Consider the following 15,342-nt stretch of genomic DNA (forward strand, 5'->3'; position numbering starts at 1 on the left):
ACATCAATACTGATGACACAAAATACTCAGCTGATATATTTAGGTCTGAGTGAGAAATACTTCAAGATCAGTATTTGTACCAAACCTCAAGATTGAAATATTCCAGGTCATTTAATCGTCTCTTAACTTCCCACATCATCCTCCAAGTCAGAAAGGAGTGATTTTTTTTAAATGGTTTTTTTTTTTTTTTTTTTTTTTTACCTCAGTGTCTATATCTCTGCAAGCCTCGATGTCGCTGCTATTAGGGAAGTATTTTTCATCAGTTTCAACTGTCTGCCAGTAAAATCCATTTGGCACTGCAAACACCTTCTCCACTGCCTGAAATGGACAAAGAACATCTCTCACCTGTATGTTACCTTGATCCCTCAAAATAAAGGTCTAGGAAAAAAAATAGTATTTTATGGCTAGAGAGCACATAAGGATGCACATTAATGGATTAAACTCATTAGTCCAGTGTTGTTAATCTATCATTTGCTTTCTTACAGCTGTACCACTAGCTCCAATTAAGTGATATTCCAAGAATATGAATCTGCAACTGCTTCCCGAGAGACTGAACATTCCCAGGGTCCAACCCAGTGACCCTCCAACATGCAGAGTACCCACTGACATGAACAGGAGTTGAATGCAAAAGGCACTGCAGGATCCAGCTGAGCAGCTCAAGACCTTGATTCTCCACAAATTGTGCTGAGCATCCAGCAGAAAGGGCTTTGTTAAAGGAATGCTCTAATTAACTAATCAAATGGAAAGGTAGGGAAAGAATTGCATGAACTTCTACACGCCTGTAACCAAAATAGGACATTTCTCCTGTGCTCATGTCACCACAAGTGACACGTATCTGTAAGTCACATACTCATGGATAGGCAAAAAGACTCTGGCATTTAGGTCACAGCTTTACAGAAGTGTAGCATTTCCCAATCTCAGCACCTTATTTTGTTTCTCATACATTTTCTGGGCAGCCAAGCAAGCAACTTGTACAAGTGCAAGTTTAAGGATGTGTCACTCATAGGAATTTGCTGTGACTGCATGCTCAGTAAGCAAGGCCATAGTCCAGGAACAAACACAGCTTTTGAAAGTCATGTTTGTCAAGTTCTGGTTTGAGAAGAAGTGATATTTGCAGCTATGCCAATATTGAACATTCCAGAAATATGGAGGCATTTAAGCAGAGTTCACAGTGGGCAGGATTAATTCCAAGATTAAATAAATAAATAAACAAATAAAATTGTCACTTTTGAGACATAGGCTCAGGTGGTGTATCTCAGAGTAGCTTCACTATTTTTAAAGACTCTACTTTCATTTACAGCAGTAGTTAATCTGTCCTCATCTCATGTGGACAGACCTTCTCAAAACAGAAAAAAGAAAAATTTCAACATGGTCTCAACAGGACTTTTATTATGGATAGAAAATGGACTAACACTGTATAAAGAACTGTCCATTCTGGATTATGAGTTACATACAATGCTGTTTAACTGTGTAATCACCTGAGAGGTGGGGTTTTTTGTGTGCTGCTTGACAAATGATAGGCACTTCATATCACTCTACAAATGTTTAAAAACAAGAACCAGAAAATGAAATTAATTTGAATAATATTAAAACCTCTCTGACATCTGTCTTTCTGCTTCAGTAACCTTTTGTGTTTTCTCCTTCCTCTATTTCCTGTGCTTCATGAGATATTTGCCTAAAAGCAGAACTGGGAATTTCACTTTTCACCCGGTTTCAGTCAACACAACTACACAAAACCAAGAGCTTTGACATCTCTCAATGGATTTGTCCATTTTGTCCTGCAATTCATAATTCACCAGTCTACACTTGTGATATTACACTTGGTTGCTGTGGAAAACATCATTAGAGGAAAAGCAAGAAATCATTGATTAAGGAAACAGAAGATTGTCTCTGTTTCCATTGTTTGATGCCAGCTCCTGCATGCAACGACGGCACAATGCAGTGAGCACAGACAAGCCCTACAAAATGGGAACGCAGCAAGACCCCAGTCTTCTGTTCCTTGAACAAACCTCAAGTCTATGAACTTTCAAGAAGAAGAAAAAGAGAAGGGACAAATGTCAAACCAATTCCAGCCTACATTTCCATAGAAACTTTCATTATAATCATCCAGCCCCAGTTAGGACACAGAGGATGCACACCGGGAAATCCAAGGTAAAAAGTTGACCTTTAGGAAGTACCACAGTGTAAGCTATGGATCAGCTGTGATCCCAGGCACACTGCCACATGGTTGGCCTCCCCCCTCACCAGAGCAGGGATCTGGCCACACCTGGGAATGGAGGCCTATGGGAAATTGTCGCTGTGATCTTTCAGATTCTGTTTTCTAGCAGCCAACCTGAATGTGATTTCACAAAGCAACAAAAAATAAAGGCTTGAGAAGTCTTAGTTCTCCTAGAAAATCCTTTTCCTCATGAGTAAGAAAATACACAGAGATGGCTGCAGTATGACAGTCCCTGCTTTGTCCAGCCTAGCTAATAACGTGCCAGTGGAGGAGAACTCCTGACACTACCTTCTTATACAATGCACAGGAAAAACAGGAAGAAAGCTACTGTCCCCATGCATGTAGGAGAGAATTGCATCAAGTCAGTTGTTATAATATTGAGATAAGCCCTATCTGACATATAAGGCAGAGTGACCTTCCACAGGCAGTTGCAGTACCCCACTCTTACTGAAATAATTTTGGCAATTTTGACACTATTTATCTTTATCTTTACTTTGGTGCTACTTTTAATGTTCCACAACGAGAGAGAGGGTAGGTGTGAGAATTGTATTGGTTTCACCTGAGGGCTGCTTCCTCTCTCACGCCTCCAACAACATTACAGTAGCTGTAAAGCTTCTGTGCAAACATACCAGTTCAGAAAGTCTCTGAATGCTGACCTGTCACTTGGGGGGAGAAGAGGAGACTCTCTCCCCATGCACTGCACAGAATGGTGAAAAGGCAGTTGAGCCTTTGATACCTACCTGAAAATACCTCTTCCTTAAGGCTCTGCAGACTCAGAGCACTGTAATAATCTCATGTCTCATGGTAAAGGCATTATACCAGGGAGGAAAGGTACCCTACAGACAGCCAATGGCAGCTACAGCAGCCCCAGGGATACTTTGACTTATGCTGTGACAGGCTTCAAAACCCAGAATCATTTAACCATAACAATTTCCATGACTATGTCTCCCCCACCCTCTGCTGTAAGAAAGCAGGGCTTCTTACAGCACTGATATCCTTTCCATCCATTTGCCATGATCAGAAAGAGCAGGAAGGAAGGGCATGTCCAAAACCTCCCATTTGTAGTTACTCTTTTTTTGTCAATTATCCTTTTTCTTATTTGTTTTGGGAGACAAATTCTGATTTCTGCTACTTTAAGACACTGGAAAAGACCGCTTTATACCATAGCTAGGACTGAACATGCACCATTTTTTCAAAAGCATTAAAAAGAAACCTGGAGCTACTGCTTTGTTTCAGACAATATTACCAAGATGAAGCCAGACAGTTATGGGAAGGAAATTCACAGCAGAACAAAAATGTGTTGTAAAGCACTGAGCAGAAACAAGAATAAGCACATTTTAGAGAAGACTGGAGCTATGTGCAGCAAAACCATGAATCTTTAACTGTCATACAGAAATATGACCAAATCCAATATCTCTTCTTCTTGCTTACAGTGTATTCTATTCTCATTTCCAACAACAAAGAAATAGCTTTTGCTGTCAGATGATCTAAGAGAGTCTTTTAAGTTGCACCGAGTCTTCTAGACTGCTTCCCAGCCACAGCAGGAAAACAGAAACTGCAGGAAGAATTTCTATGTACTCCACAATCTCATCTCCTCACATGCAAGGTACTTTCAAAGCAAAGATCTGCTCAGCCATTATCACTATGGGACAACACCCAAATCCATTGAGAAAGATGCTGCATCCTCCACTACCTCCAGAGACAGACTGTAAATTCTGCATCTATATAACCTCTCCGTTTCAACCCCACTGACCACATCGGTGGCAGCAGAGGAAGCACTATTCTCACTCTAGCAAAGGCCTTGATGTTAACATGCAGGCAAGGCTCATGTCTGATGTGATTCATTGAATCATGCCCCTGAATTAGGCAGCATTATTCTCAAACTCTCTCCTCTCACCGCTGTCATGAATCCCAATGCATTAGCATAGTATTCCTTGTGGAATCCAGATTAACACAAATTTGAATTTGTTTCCTGCACATCTTCCCTCCCCATTGTGCATGCTCACTTCAGATGGCTAAAGATTTAGTATAGGAAATGTGGAAGCATAGTAGGAAGATCTCAGGCAGCGAAAAGGCTGGGGATAGAGAGGGCTAATTAAGGGCTTTGCCACTGAAGATGTACAATTCGGCTGACTGTATTTCAGGTGGTTTGAAGATGCATCTCACTTTCCCTTGTCCCCCTTCTGGATAAAGAAAGGGATATCTTAAAACACGGAAGAGAAAGGATGAGACAGTAACTTCCACCCTTTCTGCCCATCGTGCACAATACTAATGGCTAAGCACATTAGCTTGATAGTTCTTTTAAGCTGCTCTTTTCTGGAATAATTAGCGATGGTCACAATTTAAATGCGAGCTATCAAATTTTACGAAGAATGAAAAACAATAATGGTTTATTCCTCCCCAAGCTATGCCTTCATCTTTGTGCCAACTCTGGTAGACATCATTGTAGTCCTTTCTCCTTTTAAAGGTTAGGGGTTTTTAGTTACAAATACCAATGACAGCCTGAACTCCTGGACCCACTAAAATCAATGACAAACTCCAACGGGACTCAGCTAGGGCCAGGATGTCACCTTCACCCTTCTGCCTCATGAAGATACAGCCATGCAGCTATTCTGTGTCTGCAGCTATGGATTAATTTCTATAAATGCATATAGATGAGGCCCCAGGACAAATGTCTTACTCACAGACAAGTCATATCCATGTGGAATCATCAGTCAGATGATGTGCTCTCGATAAAGCTGTTGATACAGCTTTATCAGGCTGCACAGCAGACTCAGGGTGCCAGACATGTGAGATCTGGCCCTTAGCACCAACTCAGATAAAGACAAGACACGAGCAAGATTTGGAAAGCAAAGGGCAGGATGAACCTGTCCTTTTGAACCTCCTGGTTTACAACTTTAGCCTGGATTTCAAACCATCAATCTGCTGGACTCAGCAGCTGGCACCTGCCACGCTGCAAGTCTCATCCTGCTGGATCTGGTTTGAGGAAGCAGATGTGGAGGTGCTGTTCTGGGTGTTTTATCTCTCCCTAATGCCCATTTCAGCTGCACAACAATCATGTCTTTCAAGCTTTGGCATCAGGCTCCACAGAAGCTTTGGAGGAGAAAAGCACAGCCCTGAGCTATACACTAAATCTGAGAGCTTACAGCAACATGCGCATCAGGTCTAACAGCTGGTCAAATTCTGTTGCACTCCAGGTAGCTCAGTCTGCACTTTCGACCCACAAAACACTACATGGCCTAGCTTAGGTACTGCTTAAAGCTGCTAAATTTGCTACTTCTCACACAGCGTGAAAGGAGAAAGAGAGAACACATGGGGCAATAACCCAAAATCAAAACAGCATAATTGCCAACACCATGAGGCACTGAACCACAGCATACCACCAGTTATTACAATTTGAGATGTGTTAAAGGCAATGCCCACATGGCCAAAGGCCTGAAAAGAGTTGGGTGAAAAGCTGATGTAGTAGTATGTAGCAGTTCTCTGAGCAAGACTCTTATTAGCATTGAAGTTAAAAGAAGTTATAGTAAAAGACAGTGGAAGATGCTGAAGCCACTCAGCAGGGCTAAGGCCATGATGCTTGTCAATGAAATAATGTCACAGCATTCAAACTATAAAGCTTAGAGTCTTCTTGTTGAGCCCATGCTAAAAACACAGATCAGAAAGTTTCTCTGGAAATGCCTCTCACTCCCTCTTCAGAGACTATACACAGAGTTAGGGCAATCACATACCTAAATTAGCTGCCTGTCCTGGTTTTAGCTGGGATAGAGTTAATTGTCTTCCTAGTAGCTGATACAGTGCTATGTTTTTGAGTTAGGTATGAGAAGAATGTTGATAACACTGATGTTTTCAGTTGTTGCTAAGTAATGTTTAGTCTAAAGTCAAGGATTTTTCAGCTTCTGATGCCCAGCCAGCAAGAAGGCTGGAGGGGCACAGTAAGTTGGGAGGGGACACAGCCAGGGCAGCTGACCCAAAGTGGCCAACAGGGTATTCCATCCCACGTGAAGTCAAATCGAGTATATAAACTGGGGGAGTGGGGGGATTGCCACTCGGGGACTATTGATTGGCGGGTGGTGAGCAATTGCATTGTGCATCATTTGTATATTCCAATCCTTTTATTATTACTGTTGTCCTTTTATTAGTGTTATCATTATTAGTTTCTTCTTTTCTGGTCTATTAAACCATTCTTATCTCAACCCACAAGTTTTACTTCTTTTCCCGATTTTCTCCCCCATCCCACTGGGGAAGTGAGTGAGCAGCTGCATGGTGCTTAGCTGCTGGCTGGGGTTAAACCAGGGCACCTAATTGTGCAAAGCAACAAGTGATGCATCTGGGCCTGCTTTTTCACAGCATGAAACGGCCATTTCTAATTTCATCAGCATTGCATAGCTCTTCTGCTACATGGTTATTTCAGTCTTTGAAAAAAAGTTTGCAACTTTTCAAAGCTTGTGTGCATGTGTGTAGTGTGCACATGTAGAGCTTGTCTGGTAACACAGTTACCAGCAACTCTCTAGCAGGGAAATCCCAAAAGTCTGAAATACCACATTAAAGAACTGCTGTACTTTCTGCAAGTCCACTCCCATACATCGAACTTCCTGTTAGTTCAGTCTGTGCTGTTTGAAGTTTTTGGCAGCACTGAGTTACAACATCAGGGCAAATTTAGCTCCTTGAACCCAGTTCTAGAATTCTTATCTATGCTTAGCCAAAACAGCCATTAAAAAAAAAAATTTAAAAAAAATGGAGCTTTGCTTAAGTGAAAAGCAAGGAGGGAACTTTGTGTAGGCCTGCCCTTAATCAGTACTATTGTCTCAAAAAAGAAAACACAACCCTTATGCTGGAAGTCAGCAGGGAAACTAACTAAAGAGCAACAAGTAGGGAACTGATCACCAGGAAGTGCAACAAAATCAATTTTCTGGCACTAAAAGAAAAAAATCTCATTCAGCTTGACTTAGGGATGGAGGTTCCTCTTCTTCCTTGAAATCTCACTGACACAATCACCCATCCAGTACTGCTATGCCCTGACTCCTCTGTCACGGCAGGCACCTGTATAGGTTGGGAGTTTGAGGAGGTGCTCTGGAAGGTGACCAAAAAGATGGTGAGCATTAGGGGTTGCAACCTTTGGGCAAATGTCCCACTGTCCAGAACAACTGAGAGAGAGCAAGAAAAATCCAGTGTGCCTTAATGGAACAAACAGGCACAGGAAAAGAAGCATCAACACTGGCTACGTATGTTGTCTGTATCCTTAAGGTTAACACTTGCATCCTAAGGCTTAACAGGAGAAAGTGCTTTTATTTTACTCTAAAATGAAGAAATCCTTTTTTTGCTGACAAGGGACATTGCAGTTAACTTCCACAGGGATTATGTCACTCCTAACCTAACCTGGGGTTTTAATGACTGCATTGTGAGTTTACTCTTCATATCAGAAGTGAATTACTGCAGGTTAATAGGCTGTATGCATAGCATTAATAAGAAAGCCTCAGAGAAAAATAACAAAAGAAAAGCAACCTGTTTGGGGTCCAGAACAGACTGAAAAAACACTAGACCAATTGACTGAAAAGACGACATTGGCTCATGCACTAACAGACAATGTGCTTAAAGGTTATTACAATTGCAGCTAACAATTGCTCATAAAATCATACACAGAGCTAGTCAGTACACAAGCAGACAGCAATTTTACCTGATGTTCCCTCTCCCTCCGCTCCTACCCATTTGTCTCATCAACCTCTCAGGATTTTTGTCTTAGACCGTAAGCTACCTGGTGCAAAAATATGTATTCACTGCATGCTTTTCCAACATGTAGTAGCAGGTTCTTTGGTCCACTTTGTTTTGTATACATTGCCTCAAAATAAATATAAATACATAAAAAGCAAGCATGGATCACTGGCCTTGTACAAAATCTTCAAACCAATGAAGTTAAAAGGATACGATACTGAATTTTCTATGCAGCATTTTTTGGTTGTATTTTAATGACACTTGGGAACATTCTCAGTTGGTACCACTTTGTAAAGCTTCAGGGCAGACAACAGGATTAGCTGCTGCCTGCTGAGAGTCTGCCTCATTGAGCCTTGCTTTGAGAAATCAGCCTTTCTGTTTAACTGCAAGATACATCTAACAAAAAGCCATGATACATAGAGGTCTCAGTGTAATACAGGCCTGGGAACCTGGCTGGCACAGAGCATTTGGCCTTAGGAAGAGAACGTGGTCTTTAAATTGACTTCAGTTTTTCTGACATCAAGGTAAAGATCCACCCCCAGAAAGCGCCTGCTATCTTGCTGTTCAATTTCTAATGAATTGTAATTCCCCTAATAAGGGATTTGCATAAAAGCCCTGTTTTAAATGATGCCTTATTTTATGCCTTAAAAGTGTACAGCAGATTTATCTTTCACAAGTACATCAGACTGCTTTATAGCATTTGCTTCTACTTGAAAGCTACAGTGACTGCAAATCAACAACATTAAGCCTCCTTTTCCTCCACAGAAGGGGGATAAACCTTTAGGCAAATTGCTAAGTGCACTGCTAAGCCCTTAAGCTTTCATGGCATTGATTCTCACAGAGTAATAGTAATCCCCAAATCTGGTTGAAATTGCAGAAAAGTTCTCATGCTACATTATTTTCAGAACTAAACTTCATTGTGAACCAGAATTGCAGTCTTTACCATTCCCTAGAACCGTGTCTCAAGGTTTTTGTTGATTTAGAAATATTGGGAAAAGACCATGATTTTCCAAAGGCTGGTGATGTCATGGGAAAGAAATAAGTAGAACAATCCCTCAAAAGGTATGGAATTCAGGTCATATTAAGTGTTTCTTTGAAAACCTGGTCAAAATATTTACACTAAGGTAGGATAGGCTGTTAAAGGCCTCAAAGCAGTGTTGGATGCCCTCAAGGAATAAACTCCCCCAATAAGCATAATGAATTCTTGTAACATTTTGTTCACTTGAGTATGTGTTATGGAGCACTTGCTAACCTGACAGAAGTGAGAAAGTTAATTATCATTCTACTTATAGACAGCATGATGTGAGTGTTCTTGCAGACATCTCTAGGCAGGCAAGTGATTTTAAGCACTTGACTTTAAGAGGTGCTATGTGCTTGTAATCTCATACACTTCAGTGGAATCTACACAGCTCAGAATAATTTGTTTTCAAACTCTGTTTAAAACCTTAGCTAAAGCAAACAAGAACACCTGTTAAGACTGGAAAAACAACAACTTTTACTGGACCTTATGAGAAAAAAAAATTACTGGAAGTCCAAGCGTTTCTGTACAGTACCTGAGGATCAGGATTAACAGCAGCGATGTAACTGAGCAGGACAGAGGGAATTTCAGGAAGAAGTGGACACAGTTGGTTTTGGAAGTGATTGGCCAGTTCTGCCCTCCACCAGATAACATCTGGAAGCTGTGTACAGGCTAGAAATGCAGAAATCTTCTGGTAAAAAATGGATCTTCCTTGTAGATCTTCTTTAGTCTGCAAAGAGTCAATGGTTAAAAAGCATTGATGATGGCCTCAAGAACTTTCTGTTCTGTACCATACACCCATAGCAGTTCTTTCTCTGTCTGCAACCATCCCAGCCTCATGCTTCACACATCTGCCCTTCAGATTCTCCAAACCAAACCCCTAATGTAACACCCCTCAGCCTCCCAAACCGTCACACCCTGTCTCCCTGCAACCAGCACTCTAAAGTTGTCCCCTCACCCACAAGAAAGCGTACCCCTCCCACAATCCTGGTATCACCCCACAAAATCTTTACTCCCACACTCAAAGACAGAATTGAAGGTTCTGACACTGTCAGGGTTCCTGACCCAGGAGATGGGACTTGAGAGCAGATGCTGTCTGCAACAGGCAGTCACGCCCATCAGCTGTGTGGAGGAGCTCACCCCATGACTTGGGGACATGCCTCCATGTAGACTTGACTCAAACAAAGTGCCCCTTAGCCAAGGGACTGGGGACATTAACAGCATTGCCCTTCCACCAGAGCTCTTGACACACTCAGACTGCTCAGCTATAAAACTCAACCACAGATGATGACTGCCAAGTTAACAGCAATCTTCAGTTGTTTGCACGACACTGGTATAAAATAACTGGCTCACAACATCCGTCAGCCCACAAATATTACTCTGAAGCAATTACATACCACACTTAAAGAGGGAGAAAATGCCATAAACAGGACCATAAAACTGCCCAATATAAAGAAAGACAATTTGCAAATAGTTTCGTAGGGATATAAATGAAAAGATTTATTAATTTCAAGGTTTTTTGAAAGATTGATACTAATACATTAATATTGAATACTGCACTGCTAAATTACAGTTTTCCATCACTTAACCCCCCCTCTAAGCCCCTTTGTTCTTCCAGGTTGGTTCTTAATTAGCAGGCCTTTCAGAGAACAAAATTGGTGACCTCAATAAGACTCAATTAGAAATTAACAGAATCAACAATTATGCAAAGCATCTTCTCTACACCAGCTATTATTGCACCTAGAACGTAGAGCTCAAGCAGGAAAGGTCTGCAAAAAAGCCCAAACCTAATGACAGAGATTGCGAGCTCTTCTGAGCCACCACAGAATTAAGTGATTGAAGTGTACAGACAAGAACCACATTGCTTTGCACAGTGCTAGTGTGCCTAATTGGGAATGCTTAGTAGATTCTTAGAAAGCATACTGTGTACAAATCTAATTCCCATCAGACATGTTTGCAACTGCAGCTTGTCTATCAGCATGCAAGAATTACAAGAGGTGAGTGTATAACCATTTGTTCTGACAGCAAGTCAAGAAACCAAAACCATACAGGGATGTTCAAATTTGCCTCACTTCTATCAGTTGTTTGGAGGAGGACAGAAATAAAGCAACCAAACTGAACACCAAAAAACTGACAAAAATGGGAGGAGACATAGCAGAACCACTTGATGCAGGAATAGATGCCGTCCTAGTTGAATAAGCCAGAAGGCTTACTGATCTGCTGAGAACAGGAGCTTTTGCCTTGAGAACCCACTATTATATTTGTATTTATAGCCATTAGACCTTGGGATGGAGAAATACAATGTGACAAACAATAAAAGACACACAGGTGACAGTGAAGCAGCTAGTAAATAAAAAGTTGATGGCTTAGAGGTCTTGAATATAGCTCAGCTCCAGTTAATAACAACTGAGGGAAAAAACCCCAACAAACTAAAACAACAAAAAACCCCAGCAACAACCTATAGTAACATGAAACTAGCAGGATGCCTTGGTCCAGTTCTCAATGATGAACTGTACCACATCATTAGAGCTGTGACCCTACAGCAGGCAACAAGGCACAGGATCAAATAACATCAAAGCCAACAAGACAAACACACTCAGCTTGTTGAATCACACCAGGGTTGAGAATTAACAGGGGAGCAAGCTGGGGAAAGTGAAACCTTGCCTTGTTGATAGATAGGTCCTTAAGTTCTTAGACTAGCAATCCAAAGTTTGCTGTAAAAATCATATTCATATTACAATCTGAAGAAAATCCATGGACAACTGTCATTTGCTGCTATTATGAGACACAAGTACAGATACACAGAGAAAGATGGGCATTTCCCTCTTAGCATCAAGCAGGGATGTTGCATAATCTTGTACATACCCATCTTTGGCACTGAAAATGGACTCTGGACTACACACATTAAGAACATTAAAATATCAATTTGCCATAATGTTTCCAGTTAACATTTACACTACTTGGTATGTCTTTTTTACAAAATCCAAAAAAACCCCCTAAGATTTCCCTACATTCTTATAGCAAATAGATGCAACAAAAACACCTGGAAACCCAGTCATATTTTGGAGGTAAGCCCTGATAAGTGGTTCTCTTTGTGCCCATAGGAGACAACTGGAACAAGAACCAATAAATGCCACAACAGAATTTTGTCATCAGATTCAGCCATTAAAAACTGTACTTTAACACTACAGTGAGAGACTGAAGACTTAAGTGTGAAGAGTAAAATCTACCACATTTCTCTCCAACGACAGTTGAAGCTGCTCAAGGGTAGGAATGGGGAGGTAGGACTAGTTGCTGTTGCTTTCCTTGTCTCTGCTGCAGCTGACACTTCTGAAAGACTTTGTTGTTCTTGTAAGCTTAGATCTCTGTTGGGGAAAGCAGCAGCTTTACAAACACCTCAGGAAAGCAAAATTGACAAAAGTCATTGTTACCATGAAGACATATGGCAGAGCTTCTAATGAGAGGAAGCCTTAGTTACACATAGTCTTGCTTTGAGGAACACCGTCCAAATGCCTGGTATGTTAGCTGCTGTGCATACTAGCTGAACTCAACAGCAGTGTCAGTAACTGTAAATTAGGCATCAGAATAGCATTTACAATTTATATATGGACCAGAAACTCCGTATGGCTTGTTCCACCAACTTGTGATACAACCCCTCCCAGCTCCAACCAAGTGTTCTGAGCAGCCTGAGCCTGCAGCTTCAAAATTTCATTCAATTGCATAACATGGGATACATATTTTGAGCATACTCAGTGCTCAATAATTTTGATGCTTTGGCCAACCACTCAGCTGAAATCAGCAGAGAGCAACAAGGCAAGTGGACAGAAGGCAGGTCAGTCTCTGTTCTTCCATTTTCTTTGCTCCATAGAGCAAACACCTTGAATTCAGTTGCCTTAGACAGAAATCAACATTAAGCCCTTGTCCAGTCTAGCAGGCTGCTTAGTCTTATTAGCCCTGCTGCTTCTGCCAACAGGTGCTCAAACACTCACGGAAAGGTTGCTTATTGTTTTGGGGTTGGGTTTTTTTGGTAGTGTTTTAATCATGGCATTTGTTGCGGCATCAATCATTTACTTGCAGGAGCACTGGAGCCACAGCTGTCATACTCCAGGCTTTATGATACATCATGGGAAATTTAATCTTTTCTGCTCACAGGCAGGCAGCTGCAAGTGAAGAATGCTTGCTGCAGCTGAGTAGGGGAAGCTTAAGTGTGTTTTTAAAACACATTTACACCTCCTCTTCCATTTATACTTCACATGATGTTTCCAGCAGGTGTGACTCACATACATGGGAGCCCCCCTAAGACCACCTGCTATTGGGTCCTATGGGGTCTTTTCAGCATAGAGGAAGTGTCAAGAATGAGCACAACTATTGTCACATTCCTGTTAACATCACCAGGGATGAAGCAGGCAAAAACAGAATAGAAAATCCACTACCAGCTCACCAAAGCCACAAGTGTTGCTTTGAGCCACCTAAGAGATACTTGCCAGCCTCAACAAAGTACAGGGCCAGCATCTCAAAGGTTATTCAGTAACAGGAGAGTTATTCATGCAAGTGCCCCACAAGAGATCCAGGGTACACAAGGATCACTGCTCCCCAGATATACCTGGGTACATTGTCCAGCAAGAGTCAGCTATACTGCATAGGTAGGATAGATATTTATACTGGGCAAGAGTAGCAATAATATCTAAAAAGCTGTGTCCAAAAAAGAAACAGAACGAGATGCTCAGAGTACCAATCTGTATCATATTAGCTCTGTGAAAAGACAGAACCATCGAACTAGAGCCTAGAGCTGCTATATCATAGCTCTGCTGTTTTCAGGACACAAGTTCATATCATGCCCTACGTTACATTGCGCCACCTACACGTGCTAGATTTTCAGCTTGTGTGCTAGACCTTTCAGCTTGGCATTTTTTTTGCACAGCACAGGCTCTATAGTGTACCAGAGTTGAGGGAACAGAGTCTCAGCTCCTGCCTCCAGGCCCCGACTCCTGGGAGCCAAATAGCAAGACAATACTCCCTCTCGTGGGCCACACTCTTCACATGGTTAAAATGTAAGAGGAAAATCCGTAATACATGCCAAAGGTATGTCTCCTCTGAATCCAGTCAAATTTTTGCACCGTGGGGTTACAGCCACACCAAAAATATTTTAACAGCTAATGAGCAGTAGAGACAAAAAAACTATGCCACAGAGAGCTGGTTTCTCATCTGCACATAATCTAAATTCAGCATAACTGAGGACAGCTTGAGTTGGCAATTAGCTGTAAGCAATCTTTCAGTTCCCACAGTACTGGGCTGTTCCCCCATTCTAATTCAGAGCAGCGCTTGTGCTGCTCTATCCTGGCTCGCTGAAATTTGAGGTTGAATTGGCATATCCAAGCCTGGTCTTTAGTAAAAAAACAGTGGTTACTGCCTATGGCTGTTGTGCATGACTAGCAAGTGTAAATGCTGCTACTCACTTTTATCTTCTGGATCTTAGTGCTGTTGTGGGCTGAACACTCATCTGCTGGCATTAGACAAGCATATAGGGCCAAGCCATCTTCTCGCCAGACCTGCTGCAGCCCTACCACCTGAAACGGAGCTTTAGGTCCATCTTTCATTTTCACAGGAGGCACCTGTAAATCCATTTGAACATAATTTCATTTTCAGACAGCTGTATTTAGAGACTGAAAATAACCGTTTATCTTGCTCTGTTGCTTTTGAGTAGAACCCCATAATGTACAATAATCCAGGGAGCACTCTCGCTTGATTAGTAGATTAGCTGTGGTTTAGCCAGTAGAAAAATCAATAAAGACCAAATCAAATAGGAATAACATGTAGATTTTGACAAGTCATAGGATATATTTTCTCAGCAAGGACTTGCAAGCTCTGACTTCCACCAGTTTCACTATGTGAAAGCAAGAACTTGCATTAGTTCCCTAGTCTAGCAAGAAATGAGAACAGTCCTTGTCAATGCTGTACTGCATGTTCTTGTCACAGTGGTACCATGTGCTGCCTTATTAATGATAATGAGATCAATCCAATTTCAGTTCAAAAATCAATGCTAAGTGATTATGCCATTCTGAGGAGCTAGTGCAGGTTTCCTTAATAAGCCTTTGTCTTTCCTATTAGTGATCACTAATAGCCAAAACCACATCAATCCCTGTCCAGTGAATATATCTTTTAGTTAGACTGAGGTGATTTCTTTTTGATGGATTTTTTTGTGCACATTCTATTTTCCAATATAACTATCTGATCCAAAACAAGAAGGGTAAAAAGTGACTTCTGTCAACCCCAAGATGAACATTGGACATCTTTCATCATGAGTATCAGTTTAGTTCCAGAGATAGGGTTCCAATAGGATAGACCACTCATTGGCTCCTACAGCTGCTCAGACTGAAACATGATGCACTTTATC

The 15,342-nt window shown here is 41.4% G+C and overlaps 1 protein-coding gene across 3 annotated transcripts in view; it reads right to left on the reverse strand.

Moving 5' to 3' along the window:
* The window catches only part of DNAAF8 (dynein axonemal assembly factor 8), a 96,934-nt gene that overhangs the window by 48,382 nt on the left and 33,210 nt on the right, over positions 1 to 15,342 (reverse strand). For all 3 annotated transcript variants that reach the window (XM_069809718.1, XM_069809717.1, XM_069809719.1), the window contains exons 12-14: positions 14,405 to 14,560; positions 9,484 to 9,678; positions 202 to 318 (exon numbers count right to left, since the gene is read on the reverse strand). In XM_069809718.1, coding sequence (XP_069665819.1) covers positions 202 to 318; positions 9,484 to 9,678; positions 14,405 to 14,560 — 468 coding nt within the window. The remainder of the gene's footprint in view (positions 1 to 201; positions 319 to 9,483; positions 9,679 to 14,404; positions 14,561 to 15,342) is intronic.

This window comes from Haliaeetus albicilla, chromosome 22, assembly GCF_947461875.1.
Source record: "Haliaeetus albicilla chromosome 22, bHalAlb1.1, whole genome shotgun sequence".
NCBI lineage: Eukaryota > Metazoa > Chordata > Aves > Accipitriformes > Accipitridae > Haliaeetus > Haliaeetus albicilla.